Source organism: Oncorhynchus nerka, linkage group LG23, assembly GCF_034236695.1.
Source record: "Oncorhynchus nerka isolate Pitt River linkage group LG23, Oner_Uvic_2.0, whole genome shotgun sequence".
In the NCBI taxonomy this organism is placed as follows: Eukaryota; Metazoa; Chordata; class Actinopteri; order Salmoniformes; family Salmonidae; genus Oncorhynchus; species Oncorhynchus nerka.
This window is the reverse complement of record NC_088418.1, coordinates 38,367,546-38,383,937: the sequence shown is the minus strand read 5'-3', so window position 1 is coordinate 38,383,937 and position 16,392 is coordinate 38,367,546. Positions and strand designations below refer to the sequence as shown.

Here is a 16,392-nt window from a genome sequence, read left to right as displayed (position 1 = left end):
TTTGTGTCATTCTGAGCAGCGTGGGTGGATGCTCTAATGAGTAACACACCCAATGCAGATGTGTCTGGTACATTTCTCTCATGGCCGCTATATTGAAATCTTTCCGGTCACGTTGTCCAGGGCAACATTTCCTAAAGGAAATGCTGGTGTAGACTTTTGTTCCAGCTCTACTCTCACGTCAGATTCTACAAATCAACTGCTCAACAGGACCTTGTTATGCTGACTCGGGTGTGTTTTAAGCAGTGCTGATCAAAAGCCTGCACACCCAATGACCTAGCTCTCCAGATGGAGAGTTGACCACGTGTTTTATACAGTAACCGTGCTGTATATTTGACTAACTTCTGATGGGCAGGTGGGATGGAAGCGTCCGAACATCCGGTGAAATTGCAGAGCGCCAAATTAAAAATACAGAAGTAGACAAATTGAACATTCATAAAAATACAAGTGTTATCCACTTACCTTTGATCTTCATATGGTTGCAGTCACGAGTCCCTGTTACACAAATGTTCGATAAAGTCCCTCTTTATGTCCCAAAAACACTTTTTGGGGGGCTCGTTTTGTTCAGTAATCCACTGGCCTAAAGGCGGTCAATACATGCAGACGAATACATCCTAATAGTACCGGTGAAGTTCGTCGAAACATGTCAAACCATGTTTATAATTCATCCTCAGGTTGTCTATTGTCTAAATAATTGATCATATTTCAACCGGACAATAGCGTCTTCAATAGAAAGGAAAAACAACGAATGGCGCGCAATCGGTCACGCGCGCAAACTAGCTCTGGTTCATTCTAGAGTCCACTGAAAGAATGGTCTCATTCTTCCTCATTTTTCAGAATACAAGCCTGAAACAATGTCTAAATACTGTTGACATCTAGTGAAAGCTATAGGAACTGCAATCATAACCATTTAGATACTGTATAGGCATTCAATAGAAAAAACCCACATCAAAAATATCCCACTTCCTAGATGGATTTTCCTCGGGTTTTCGCCTGCCATATCAGTTCTGTTATACTCGCAGACGTTATTTTAACAGTTTTGGAAACTTTAGTGTTTTCTATCCAATACTACCATGCATATGCATATCCTATCTTCTGGGCCTGAGTAACAGGGAGTTTACATTGGGCACCTCATTCATACAAAATACTGCCCCTACCCAAGAGGTTAAGGCATTTTCTCGCTGTAGTATTGTTATGGTATTGAGTGTTATTATACTAAGCTGGCATTGGTATGAAGCCACAATTCTGATACTTCATTTGTGTTCTAGTTATTGATTAGCTCATCGGGTTAGCCTAAACAAATGCAGATGGGCAACCCATCAGCCATCTATAGCCACGCCACTATGCTGCTACAGGAGAATGCTCATTGCTAAAATGGTACACCTGCCCAATAATGAGCCATACAGGCCTTTGAAAGAGCCAACATGCGCTCATTTCTGGAGAGGAATCTTAGCAGGGGTGTGGTACGTGCACACTTCAACATTTGTATTAAATTGGGGGAAAGTGAACTTAATCTACTAGATAACTTGATCTTCTTCTTCCCTTTCTCCCTGTAGGCCAGTAAGCATCTGGAGAATGGAGAGATCAGCCATGATGACTTCCTGAATGTGGCTCACCAGATCAAGCAGCTGTTCCAGTACCAGGAAGAGAAGCAGCGAGGAGACTCCTGGGAGGGCTCCAGTGAGGATGGCCACGGACACGCCCACCCACACCACCTCCCACCAACCAGGAAGAAGCCCCTGCTGGCCACACCCACAGGGGGTGTGTCCTCCGGGGCAGACTTGTCCGACGCAGAGCTCACCTACTATGAACACAAGTCCAAGCTGAGGAGGACCCAGGTGATGCTGTGGCAGCAGGAGCAAGGAGGGGAGGGTTGGGACGGAGAGGACAGCCAGGAGGAGGTAGAGGGGAGGCCCGGGGAGGGCCCTGGGGGTGCCAAGACCGAGGTTAACAGGGAGACTAACGCCCTTCCTTCAGGGATGAAGTTCACCAGGCTTCCTAAGGACAGGCTGAAGGAGGTAGAGGAGGAGCAGCCCACCCCAGCAGCCATCATCCAGGAGTACAGCCACGGGAACGAGTTCCCCAGGCTCAAGTCTCTGCCAGGGCTACGCTTCAGGAGGATACAAGACCCCAGGGAGTCCACCGCCACTGACAGACTCAAAGGCAAGTGGAGTTTCATGTCTAATGATGGGACTAATTTATGAATACATTTTGTTATACGCACACATGGTTGGACACCCAAGCCAAGGGAATATATTATGAATCAGAAGTATGTCTGTAAATGCAGTGCTTTATGACTTTGTTTGATTACTATCCGATGATAAATGGTTCCTGTTCTCATTTAGTAATTGTTTTTATTTCTTAGCTGGTGAAAGAGAGCGAAACTCCCCCCTCAGTGAGCGGCTGCCCAATCACAGACCACCGTACGATGATAGGGAGGAGCCTAAGAGCGGCTACAATGCCCCTCCCAGGCGGTATGGAGGAGGTCCGCTGTCTGAAGACCATGCTGTCAAACCTCCGTACCCCCGTTACGATGACCCTCGCAAACACGACCGCATCCCCCCCAAACCCTCCAGCGGCCCGTTGCTCCAGAACTCAGTCAGCCTGGCACTGGACGGCCCCATTAGGAAGTCCCCGGTTCCTTTACCGGTACCAGCATACGAGCGGGAGCGCCTGTCCCCGTTACAGCAGATGGACGCGGCAGAGATGAGCCCTGTCCCGCGCTTTGAGAGCCCCAACAGCGAGCACTCGTGTGACGAAGGGCCCCTGGACACCCCCTCTACCCAGACCCCACCACCCAGGAGGACCCCCCCGTGGGCCCGTGCTCTCCTCAGTACGCAGCAAACATGTTGAGTCTCCAGGACACACCCCCCCTCACACCGCAGATGGCCCCCAGAGATACGACGGTGGTCCCAAAGGAGGACCACCTTCGCCACGCTATGATGGACCCCACAAGGGCACTCAGTCTGGGTACGACGGGCCTGGTCACATAGGTCAGCCTGGCAGGCCTCACCCTGGGGGCCGTTACGAGGGCGTCCAGGGGCCCGGTAGGTACGATGGACCAGGGTGCTCCTCACACGGCCCATCAAGGTATGATGGGCCCTACCCTCAGGGCCCCGGCAGGTTCGACGGCCCCGCTCTACATAAAGGACCAGAGAAGTTTGACGGACCAGGAAGATACGACGGCCCCTCCATGCCTCACGTTCCAATGAGAGGGGACCCACAAGGCATTGGGGGAAGGTTTGACGGCGGCCCGCCGCCTCCGCAGCAAGGTAGGCTATCGGGGCGATATGACGGTAGATTTGACGGACAGGGGCCTGGGCCAATGCGTTTTGACGGCCCCATGCAGTCCAACCGCTTCGATGGTCCAATGAACTTCAACAGCTCCCACATGCAGCCCGGCCCTGGAAGGTTCGAAGGACTAATGAGGTTCCAGCAAGGCCCCATGAGATTTGACGGCGCTCCCAACCAGCCAGGCCCGATGCGTTTCGATGGCCCAGGGAACCCCTCCACCCCAATGGGCCAGCCCGGCCCCATGCGCTACGACTCTCTGCCCCCCCAGGGCATGCCCCCACGCTTTGACTGCCCCTCCGGCCAGCAGGTGTCTCCCAGGTACCACACCACTCCCAACCTGCAGCCCCAGCTGAGGCCACTAGGGACACCCATGTATGACCCAGTCAACCCCGGAGGCCCCCAGCAGTTCCAAACGTTCCCAGTGCAACAGAACGTGGTGGGCCAACAGGGGGCTAACTTCACGGTGTCTCCCGTCCCTGTGTCCCAGGCTGGGTTCAACAACTCCTACGTCAGACCTCCATTCTACACCCCTGGTGTGCCTCTGCCACCGGCAGGGAACATGCAGCAGCCGGTGAGAACCTCTTCTTGATTTAGGACGTAGGGGATGAGTCCCAAATGTCACTCTATTCCCTATTTATTGCACCACTTTTGACCTGGGTGCTATTTGGGATGTACACCACATAGTGATTATCAGAAAGGTCGAGAAGTACAATAGACTTGAATGATTTCATCAATTGAGAAGGTTTCATATTTGTGTTTGTACGTGCACGTATGTGTGTATCGTTTGGTGTCTTTGTGTGGTTAGTGTTTTATTAGGCTCACACTTTTATGCACTAATGCTACTCTGTCACTATAGTCAACACATAGCTATCGCAACGCACAGCACTGCTCTAACCTAAACCGCATTCAATCATACATTCACTTTTACGCCATCACATTCATACACTTTAACTATCCTGCTTATGGGTCGTTCTATAAATAATGGGGCCAATGGGTGACATTGGGATACAAATTTCAGTTTGAAACTAAAATAAATCAACAACAAAAATCATATGCAAATTAGCCCTTTACTTCACTTATACAACAAGATAGGATTATGCATCCTTGATTTTGACTTGCCAGTGTCTGTATGCACCCTGCTTGAAGCACAATTGTAATTTTCAAGGACCTCAATGTTATACAATTGTATAATTTATGGAAATGTTCATATCTAGGCCTAATATAGAACCCCCCCCCCTCAAAAGCATGCAAAAAGTGTCAGTAGACCATTACCATTTTAAGAATACATGTTTAGGGCTTGCCAATGCATTGATATTATAATTATTACATTGTAAAATATGTGAGAATGTGCACATTGCCTGGTTAAGTAGATTGGACGCAACATTGAATGTCATCCTCATAATAAGCACACATGGATTTACTGCAACAGAGTAGCGCAGCACCCTTTAGCGGGAAACAAACTGATGTGGACACATCTGTCACAAAAACTGATAAATGAAATCACAGATAATTATAAGGGAGTAGGGGTACATAAATTGACTACAATAATTACTATAACTTTTAAACCACCAAACTGAGGAAATGTCTGATTTTAGAAAGGTAGGCCTATTCCATTACTTGAATTTCTGAGCTACTTCAAATCCAATTTTATTTGTCACATGCGCCGACTAAAACAGGTGTCGACCCTTACAGTGAAATGCTTACTTACAAGCCCTTAACCAACAATGCAGTTTTAAGAAAAAATACCCCCAAAAAATAAGAAATAAAAGTAACAAATAAAAATAACAATAGCGAGGCTATATACAGGGGATACCGGTACAGAGTCGATGTGCGGGGGCACCGGTTAGTCGAGGTAATATGTACATGCAGGTAGAGTTGTTTAAGTGACTATGCATAGATAATAAACCCGAGTGGCAGGAGCGTAAAGGGGTGGGGGGGTGCAATGCAAATAGTCTGGGTAGCCATTTGAGTAGATGTTCAGTAGTCTTATGGCTTGGGGGGGTAGAAGCTGTTTAGAAGCCTCTTGGACCTAGACTTGGCCCTCCGGTACCAGTTGCCGTGCGGTAGCAGAGAGAACGGTATGACCAGGGTGGCTAGAGTCTTTGACAATTTTTAGGGCCTTCCTCTGACACCGCCTGGTATATTTGTCCTGGATGGCAGGAAGCTTGGCCCCAGTGATGTATTCGGCCGTATGCACTACCCTCTGTAGTGCCTTGCGGTCGGAGGCCGTGCAGTTGCCATACCAGGCAGTGATGCAACCCGTTAGGATGCTCTCAATGGTGCAGCTGTAGAACTGTTGTCATCTGCAAACTTAATTATGGTGTTGGAGTCGTGCCTGAGTGAACAGGAGAGGACTGAGCACGCACCCCTGGGGGGGCCCCCCGTGTTGAGGATCAGCGTGGCCGATGTGTTGTTACCTACCCTTACCACCTGGGGGTCCGTCAGGAAGTCCAAGATCCAGTTGCAGAGGGAGGCATTTAGTCCCAGGGTCCTTAGCTTAGTGATGAGCTTTTGAGGGCATTATGTTGTTGAATGCTGAGCTGAGGTGAATGAATAGCATTCTCACATAGATGTTCCTTTTGTCCAGGTGTGAAAGGGAAGTGTGGAGTGCAACAGAGATGGCATCATCTGGATCTGTTGGGGCGGTATGCAAATTGGAGTGGGTCTAGTGTTTCTGGGATAATGGTGTTGATGTGAGCCATGACCAGCCTTTCAAAGCACTTCATGGCTACAGACTTGAGTGCTACGAGTCCTGTGGCCTTGTGAATGACCTAAAATAAAGTTCTTACTCACATCGAATGCGGAGAGCGGTGTCGTCTGGAACAGCTCATGCTCTCATGCATGTTTCAGTGTTACTTGCCTCGAAGCGAGCATAGAAGTAATTTAGCTCATCTGATAGGATTGTGTCACTGGGAAGCTCTCGGCTGCGCTTCCCATTGTAGTTCATTAGTTTTCAAGTCCTGCTTCATCCGACCAGCGTCGGAGCCGGTGTCGTATGATTCGATCTTAGTCCTGTATTGACGTTATTGCCTGTTTGATGGTTTGTCGCAGGGCATTGCAGGATTTCTTATAAGCTTCCGGGTTACTCCCGCTCCTTGAAAATGGCTGCTCTACCCTTTAGCTCAGTGTGGATGTTGCCTGTAATCCATGGCTTCTGGTTGGGGTATGTACGTACTAGAGGTCAACCGACTATGATTTTTCAACGCCGATACTGAATATTGGGGACCAAAAAAGCCGATACCAATTAATCGGCTGTTTAAATAAAATAAAATTGTAATAATGACAATTACAACAATACTGAATGAACGCTTATTTTAACTTAACATAATACATCAATAAAATCAATTTAGCCTCAAGTAAATAATGAAACATGTTCAATTTGGTCTAAATGCAAAAACAAAGTGTTGGAGAAGAAAGTAAAAGTGCAATATGTGCTATGTAAGAAAGCTAACGTTTCAGTTCCTTGCTCAGAACATGAGAACATATGAAAGCTGGTGGTTCCTTTTAACATATGAGTCTTCAATATTCCCAAGTAAGAAGTTTTAGGTTGTAGTTATTATAGGAATTATAGGACTATTTCCCTATATACCATTTGTATTTCATTAACCTTTCACTATTGGATGTTCTTATAGGCACTTTAGTATTGCCAGTGTAACAGTATAGCTTCCGTCCCTCTCCTCGCTCCTCCCTGGGCTCGAACCAGCAACACAACTACAACAGCCACCATCGAAGCAGTGTTACCCATGCAGAGCAAGGGGAACAACTACTAGAAGGCTCAGAGCGAGTGACGTTTGAAACGCTATTAGCGCACGCTAACTAGCTAGCCATTTCACTTCGGTTACACCAGCCTCATCTCGGGAGTTGATAGGCTTGAAGTCATAAACAGCGCAATGCTTGACGCACAACGAAGAGCTGCTGGCAAAACGCACGGAAAGTGCAGTTTGAATGAATGTTTACGTGTCTGCTTCTGCCTACCACCGCTCAGTCAGATACTTAGGTACTTGTATGCTTGTATGCTCAGTCAGATTATATGCAACGCAGGACACGCTAGATAATATCTAGTAATATCATCAACCATGTGCAGTTAACTTCTTATGGTATAGGGGACGCTTGCGTCCCACTTGGCCAAAAGCCAGGGGAAATGCAGCGCGGCAAATTCAAATAAAATTATATGAAAATCAAACTTGAAATCACACATGTAAGATACTAAATTAAAGCTACACTCGTTGTGAATCCAGCCAACATGTCAGATTTTTAAAATGCTTTTCGGCGAAAGCATAAGAAGCTATTATCTGATGATAGCACAACAGTAAACAAAGAGTAGCATATTTCAACCCTGCAGACGCTACACAAAATGCAGAAATAAAATATAAATCATGCCTTACCTTTTGTTGGCACTCCAATATGTCCCATAAAAATCACAATTGGTACTTTTGTCCATTTATTTGGTGCGTTTGATCCAGAAAAAAAACAGCTTCCAAATTGCGCAACGTCACTACAAAATATCTCAAAAGTTGCCTGTAACCTTTGCCAAAACATTTCAAACTACTTTTCTAATACAATTTTAGGTATTTTTAAACGTTAATAATCGATCAAATTGAATACGGGTCTATCTGTTTTCAATAGAGGACGAGGAAACTAATGCTACTTTTCAAGTCTTGCGCATTCTCAACAGCGTTACCTTTTTCCAAGATGGCCGTACTTCATTGCACAAAGGAATAACCTCAACCAAATTCCAAAGACTGGTGACATCCAGTAGAAGCGTTAGGTACTGAAAACAAGTGCCTAAGAAATATCGTTTCCCAATGAGAACTCACTGAACAGACAGACTTCAACAAAAAAAAAAAGCATCTGAACGGTTAGTCCTCTGGGTTTTGCCTGCAACATAAGTTCTGTTATACTCAGACATGATTCAAACCGTTTTAGAAACTTCAGTGTTTTCTATCTAAATCTACTAATAATATGCATATCTTATATTCTTGGCATGAGTAGCAGGAAGTTGAAATTGTGCACACTATTTATCCAAAAGTGAAAATGCTGCCCCCAATATTTTAAGAAGTTAACTAGTGATTATGATTGTTTTTTATAAGATACGTTTAATGCTAGCTAGCAACTTACCTTGTCTTACTGAATTTGCGTAACAGTCTCCTTGTGGAGTGCAACGAGAGAGAGGCAGGTCGTTATTGCGTTGGACTAGTTAACTGTAAGGTTGCAAGATTGGATCCCCCGTTCCTTGGCCTTCATTGTAAATAAGAATGTGTTCTTAATTGACTTGCCTAGTTAAATAAAGGTATAAAAATAAATAGTCACATCGGCGCCCAAAAATACAGATTTCCGATTGTTATGAAAACTTGAAATCGGCCATTACAATTAATCGGTCAACCTCTAGTACGTACAGTCACTGTGGGGACAACGTCATCGATGCATTTATTGATGAAGCCAGTGACTGATGTGGTGTACTCCTCAATGCCATCGGAAGAATCCCGTAACATATTCCAGTCTGTGCTAGCAAAACAGTCCTGTAGCTTTGCAAGCCCCTTATATTTCTTTAAATTGCAGGTCTAACATGGGAAGCTAAATATATTTGGTATGTTATTTCATTACCTGATCATATTTTGAATAAGCCCACTAGGCTATGTTTTTTTATATCCAGAATAATTTGTTGGAATAGCATTGGGTGTTGTTCAGTGGTCTATTCTACACAATTGAGCACAGTAGACTGTGTCCAATCTGAGGCATGAACATGAACTCATTGCTTTTTCTGTTAAATCTGATGGTCAAGCAGACTACAACAGGTGATCAACATCGATTTGCTAGGGATGTTTTATCCAATGTGCATCCAGTCACAATTATCTTCACCGGCGTAACAAATGAGACTGAAATATTCTGGACATTCCTCACAAACAATTTTCTTTTTTTCCAGCACTTCAGCTGTTGCATTGCATGCATTATCACAACAGATGTTTGTCACTTGACTATCATTCAGAACATTCCTTCCTGGATCAGATTATCACGATGTAATTAATCTCCCGAGTGGCGCATCAGTTTAAGGCACTTTATTATTACAGACCCTGATTCATTCCCAGGCTGTGTCACAACCGTCCGTGATCGGGAGTCCCATAAGGCGGCGCACAATTAGCACAGCGTCACCCGGGTTCTGGTAGGCCACCATTGTAAATAAGAATTTGTTCTTAACTGACTTGCCTAGTTAAATGAAGGTTAAATAAAAAATCAACTGGACGCCAAATGCGCATCCAACAATGATCACATCTATTTAGGTTTTAAGTATCAAGGTAGACAGGGTTCAAGTTCGAGGTCTAATTTAACTTGATGCTTAATATATGGTATAGCAACTGCCATTAATCCACAGACACAAGTAATGTATTATGTCACATGTTTTATGATGGATAAATCCGTCAAGACGCCAACCATGATAAAGGGTTAATTATACATAGCTACGATCCCCCTTGTATCTTAATGTAATGGCATGGGGGGGAAATCTATGCGTTTTTATCAATGGTTTATCAACAGCTGTAACAAGTTGTCCAGTGAAAGAAATCCTCACTGGTGCCCTACTTTATAGAAATAAACAAATAGTTTATAGATATAAACAAAATGGTGAAACTCCATCTGATACACTAAAGGTAATTCGCTCCCATTCAGTTCATAAATGAGCAGAAAAATGTATTGGATGGGGCTTCACCAAAGTCCTCCACTGATGTAGAACAAAATATATTGGCTCATTCTGTATTAGTTACCACCCACAGTGGGTTCTCATTACGGTGAAATGTAGCTTGGTGAAGCACTTCATAACAATTAAAGAGTCACATCATTCATATATTGAACAGAACAATTCATTGGGTGGAGAGTGTTCCTCCCAGCTAAAGCTTCAACTATAGTTTTCACCTCTGCCATCTTGAATCTCTAACTTCATAATATGGAGCGTGACCGAAGTCCTTGCTCTACTGAGGCTTTGCTTACAATTATTTTCTCTAAGCAGGCCCTGATATCCTAATGCCAAATAAACATCTTATATTTAACTCAAACGCCAGATGTGCTCAGGAGGGAGAGGACTGGATACAAGCTATTTAGGTCAGTTGAAGGCTAAATGTCTGTTTTGTCCTTGTTCCAGATGAATATGCTTTCTAACCTTGGCCAGCCCTTCATCCCTCCCAGCACAGTGCCTTTCAACCAGCCTGGTAAGATCATGTTCACTTTTTTATTTCACCGAGATCTACTTTCGGTTCTCAATGTTGTTGTTTGATAAATGGTTCTTTATTTCATGTTACAGCATTTGGTATCATGATAGTCTTTCATCCTCTGCATTTTGAAGGGATTCATCTTGCTTAGTCGATAAGAAATCTGTGAGAGATCTGGATGACTTAAAAACAAAAACATGGACATTCTCAATGTAAAACGCATTTTAGTCCAGGAGTGCTTAATCTGGGTCTGTGAAACTGGCCTTCTGAGATCAGATGAATCGCATGTCCAGTATGAGTACCTATTGCTGTAAATCCGTCACTGGGTAAGGATCAAATCAAGTTTGTCATGTACAGCGTAGTGTACGCAGTACAATTAACTGCTTACTTGAAAACACTCCTCTCAAACAGTGCAACAGATCTAAAATATTCAATGAAAATAAAGTAGGGGGGGGGGGGGACACACACAATACAAGTGTTTGGTAATTGCTTTATGTCAGTTGATTTCTGGTTTGTCATTCTTCTCCAGCTCCCCAGTTCCCTCCTCCAGAGAGTCACTTTGGGCAGGTAGATGTAAACGACCTGCTATCCAAGCTCATTTCCACCGGCATCATCTCTACCGGAGGCATCAAACCAGCTCAGAGTACAGACACTGCTGCAGCACACAGCGGTACAGAGTCAGCCGCCACCCAACCGACCCCTCCCATGGTAGAAGAGGAGGAAGAGGAAGAGCAGGAGGAGGATGAGAATGTCCCAGACCTCACCGGCTTCGTCATCGAAGACATGAAACAGTACGTTTGCTGAAATGCACCATGCTGGTCTGATTATGAAGATGTCCATCTACCATTGACATCAATGAATGCTTCACTCTAGTTATTTATGCATGAGAATTCTCTAGTTATGCTTTGTCCAGTGATCCTCTGAGTAAGATAAATAAAATGTATGGTCCACATGTGTTCATAAAATGGTAATGTATTTGTCTTTATATGTCAAATGTATGACTATTAACCACTGGTTCTGTTTGTCCCTTTCCCCAGGCGCTATGACAGCGTGGTGACTAAGCTGTACACAGGGATCCAGTGTTACTCCTGCGGCATGCGTTTCACCGCCTCTCAGACAGACGTCTACGCTGACCACCTGGACTGGCACTACCGGCTGAACCGTTCCGAGAAAGACATCAGCAAGAAGGTCACCCACCGCCGCTGGTACTACAGCCTCACGGTAAGAGAGATGGACACGCGCACACACTCTCACCTTGTGTCTGAGCCACCACAGCTAGAACTACCTCATTGTAAAACCATTACCTTCTACCCCAATATGAACAATACCCACTCACACTCACTTTTTTACAATGAAAATGATTAGTTATTGCCTTGTAATAAAAGGCTGATCATGTCCTCAGGACTGGATAGAGTTTGAGGAGATAGCGGACCTGGAGGAGCGGGCCAAGAGCCTGTTCTTTGAGAAGGTGAATGAGGAGGTAGTGCAGAAGACCCAGGAGGCCGCCAAGGAGAAGGAGTTCCAGAGTGTTAAAGCAGCTGCAGATGTGGTGGATGAGGTGGGTAGCAACATACTTCTGGTCATGTAGTGTATGTGGACACCTGCTTGTCGAACATCTCATTCCAAAATCACGGGCGGTAATATGGAGTTGGTCCCCTCTTTGCTGCTATAACAGCCTCCACTCTTCTGGGAAGGCTTTCCACTAGATGTTGGAACATTGCTGCAGGTACTTCCTTCCATTCAGTGATGGAAGTGATTTAGGCCTGGCTCGCAGTCAGCGTTCCAATTCATCCCAAAGATGTTCGATGGGGTTGAAGTCAGGGCTCTGTGCAGACCAGTCAAGTTCTTCCACACCGATCTCGACAAACCATTTCTGTATGGAACTCGCTTTGTGCACGGGGGCACTGTCATGCTAAAACAGGAAAGGGCCTTCCCCAAACTGTTGCCATGAAGTTGGAAGCACAGAATCACCTAGAATGTCATTGTATGCTGTACCGTTAAGATTTCCCTTCACTGGAACTAATGGGCCTAGCCCGAACCATGAAAAAGAGCCCCAGACCGAACCCTGAAAAACAGACCCAGACCATTATTCCTCCTCCCTACGTGCTTCAGCACTCGGTGGTCCCATTCTGTGAGCTTGTGTGCCTACCACTTCGCGGCTGAGCCGTTGTTGCTCCTAGACGTTTCCACTTCACAATAACAGCACTTACAGTTGACCGGGGCGGCTCTAGCAGGGCAGAAATTTGATGAACTAACTTGTTGCAAAGGTTGCACCGTCATAGGATCCCATGTTAAGTCACTGAGCTCTTCAGTAAGGCCATTCTACTGCCAATTTTTGTCTATGGAGATTGCATGGCTGTATGGTCGATTTTATACACTTTTCAGCTAGTGATGCATTTTTGGCCAATACGATATCCAATATTTTCCTTGACAACAAAAAAACGATACCGATATTAAACATTTTAGGCACCTTTTAAGCATTCTAGTACAGTAAATAGTTAACACACACATGGACGCAGGGGTCTCAGGCACATCTCTGTGCAAGAGGCGCTACTACAGTCCCTGGTTGGAATCCAGGCTGTATCACATCCGGCTGTGATTTGGAGACCCATAGGGCGGCGCGCAATTGGCCCAGCGTCGTCTGGGGTAGGCGGTCATTGTAAATAAGAATTTGTTCTTAACTGACTTGCCTAGTTAAATAAAGGTTACACACCACACTGACCAAAAAGTTATTTTTTTGGCATTTACGTATAGTCCCATTACCAGTAAAACATAATCAAAACCTATTTCTTTCACTTACTTGCTGTGCTGTTTCAGTTGTTTCATTCTCAACCAGGTATTCTATGGAACGCCATTTGGGTCTTTGGTGTAAAAAAAGATACAAATAACACTATTTGATGTGACAAATAACACTCGAATATGACTGCACGTCACATAATAATTTAACACGTTTGTGAATTTTTTACGTAGTTATTACACATTGATTACACTATCACTCGTATTTCATGTCACAACGATTAATCGATGCGCATGCTATGATGCTGGTAAAGTTGTCTCGGCGCCTACAGTGCTGGTCATAAAAGAAAGCTAGCTAGCTCATTGATGCAAACAATGTTCTTCTCCAAAAACATAGCAAAACAACAATCTGTTTCAGTAGTTATAGTTACCTTGCTAACTATATAGCTAGGTGTCATCTAAAATAACCCTACTTTATAGTATTTGATTAATGGTGGTCGGACCCATCATCTATCTACCCATCTAAGCTAGCCACAATAAGAATTAGCCACTATAGTGGACTTTGCGGTTAGCCTTCAAAATAAAAGTATGTAATTGAGAGTGATGCAAATGAATACAAATACAATTATGCATTAATTGAATAGATCATGCTTATCTAGTTTGGATTCTTATATAAAATCAACTAAAGATCATTTGTTAACCTCTAACTCATCATCCCGGGTCCGGGAGCGTAATCAACTGACACTAATTAGCATAACGGACATAAATATTCCTATTCATGAAAATCACAAGTGAAATATATTGAGACACAGCTTAGCCTTTTGTTAATCACCCTGTCATCTCAGATTTTCAAAATATGGTTTACAGCCAAAGCTAGACAAGCATTTGTGTAAGTTTATCGATAGCATAGCATTTTGTCCAGCCAGCAGCAGGTAACTTGGTCACTCACGAGACTCCCAGTTGGATAGCAAATGTTCCTTTTTTCCAAAAATATTATTTTTGTAGGCGAAAAAGCTCCGTTTGTTCTTTACGTTTGGCTGAGAAATCGCCCGGAAATTGCAGTCACAAAAACGCAGAAAAATATTCCAAATTAGCTCCATAATATCGACAGAAACATGGCAAACGTTGTTTATAATCAATCCTCAGGGTGTTTTTCAAATATCTATTCGATAATATATCCACCGGGACAATTAGTTTTTCAGTAGGACCGATTGGAATAATGGCTACCTCCGTATTTTATGCGAGAATCACTCTGGGAGCATCAGGTGACCACTTGCGCAATGTAGCCGCTTACGGGTATTCTTCAACATAAATCTGTAAAACTACGTCAATGCTGTAGACACCTTGGGGAATACGGAGAAAAAGTAATCTGGTTGATAGCCCATTCACTGCTCAATAGGGACGCATTGGAACGCAGCGCTTTCAAAACATGAGGCACTTCCGGATGGGATTTTTCTCAGGCTTTCGCCTGCAACATCAGTTCTGTTATGCTCACAGACAATATTTTTACAGTTTTGGAAACTTTAGTGTTTTCTATCCTAAGCTGTCGATTGCTAAATGACTTAAATGTAAATGTAAATATGCATATTCAAACATCTTAAATATCCCATTTACTACGGGAACGTTATTTTTCCAAAAATGAAAATACTGCCCCCTAGTCACAAAAGGTTAATTTGACAAAAAGCTGTTGAAATCACACTGGATGTATTAGACTTTAGAATTGCATTGGGGGTATACTTACTTCACTGCACAGCCTTATCTATGGATTGTGGATCAATGACATGGGGTATCAGTCTATTCCGTGACACCCAGAGAAACATTAGCGTCATAGCTCTTATTGCGGGACTCTGAAACAACTGTGAATTGAACCACATTTATTGTCAATCCCTGTGTATTGAACACGATTCCAGAGGAAAACCAATACTGCGTGGATGTTTTGGAGTCTGATAACTCTGAGGAGGATGTTGGGAAAAAATATATTGGGTATTGAGTAGACTGATACCCCATTTCATTGATCCCCAATCCTTGGGTAAAGCTGTACAGTGCAATATGAATGTCAATACATACAATAGGCTGACTGGGGAGGTGATTTCACACAGTCACAGTCCCGCGATAAGAGCTACAACACTAATATTTGGGTAAACTCTCAGTTGTGTTCCGTGGGTGTCACCAAGTAGACTGATACCCCATTTCATTGCTTCACATTCCAACCATGTTTCACATTATCTAGTCTAAACATGGCATAATTCCACCAATTGTAACCTTCTGTGTCACTTTCTGAGGTACTTTTATTTTGAAGGCAAACCGCAAATTCCACTTGTGCCTAATCCTTCTTGTGGCTAGCTTCACAACACGTAACCCAGTTCGGTCGAGCCTCACTAGCCAGATGAAGCTAGCTGGCTGCTTATAATGTTATCTTTGGGCAACAGGGTTAAGTGGCTGGCTAGCTATTTATTTTCATGAACTGAAGTTCAATTTCAATAGGCAAACAACAAGTAGCTACCTAGCTAATACTTACAAGGATTGAAAATGACTGCTGTTTCTACTGGGTATTTGTTTTCAGGCTTGTTGTATTGTTGCTAGCTAGGTACCAAGCTAAAGCTAGCTAGCTACCTCATAAGTTGCAGTCGAACGAATAATGCTTTATTACCAACGCGGTATTGTCAACACATCGTTCTTGGCCGGTGTTTGCTTGTTTGCAGACATTTTTATACAGCTTTGACAGTGCTACTGATAGTTAGCTATCGCTTCGCTTGGCTTGCATGTGCAAATTCAGAACCCACAACATTCAGTAATAGAACTGTTATTTAACGTGTCAAATCATTTTATTTGACATGTATCTTTTTTTGACACGCAAAGACCCAAGCGGCGTTCCATAGTATGTTGTGACGCTAATAGCAGTGACGCTATTACTGTTTAACTCCGGTAGGGCAACATCTGAAAAATGGCTCACCTGGTAGTGTGTACCGGTGCTCGACCAGTCGCGAAAGCGAACATCACCCACGACAGAGAACGGTTGATTTGTCAAGGGCAATGAATTCCATTATCTTGGCGTTAATGGATTGTCTCGCTAGAATTTTCTTACTCTTTCAAGATGACTGCTCGATTTGTTCACTGCTCGATCCACACAGCGGACATTGTGGGCTAGGTTAGGAATGCTGTGTTG

At 44.0% G+C, this 16,392-nt stretch overlaps 1 protein-coding gene across 1 annotated transcript in view; it reads left to right on the top strand.

Annotated features, from left to right (window-relative positions):
* Window positions 1-16,392, top strand: part of pcf11 (PCF11 cleavage and polyadenylation factor subunit) — a 36,858-nt gene that overhangs the window by 18,123 nt on the left and 2,343 nt on the right. Inside the window, 7 exon segments of the mRNA XM_029629914.2 lie at window positions 1,554-2,160; window positions 2,363-2,771; window positions 2,773-3,862; window positions 10,424-10,490; window positions 11,020-11,281; window positions 11,528-11,711; window positions 11,893-12,048. Coding sequence (XP_029485774.2) covers window positions 1,554-2,160; window positions 2,363-2,771; window positions 2,773-3,862; window positions 10,424-10,490; window positions 11,020-11,281; window positions 11,528-11,711; window positions 11,893-12,048 — 2,775 coding nt within the window.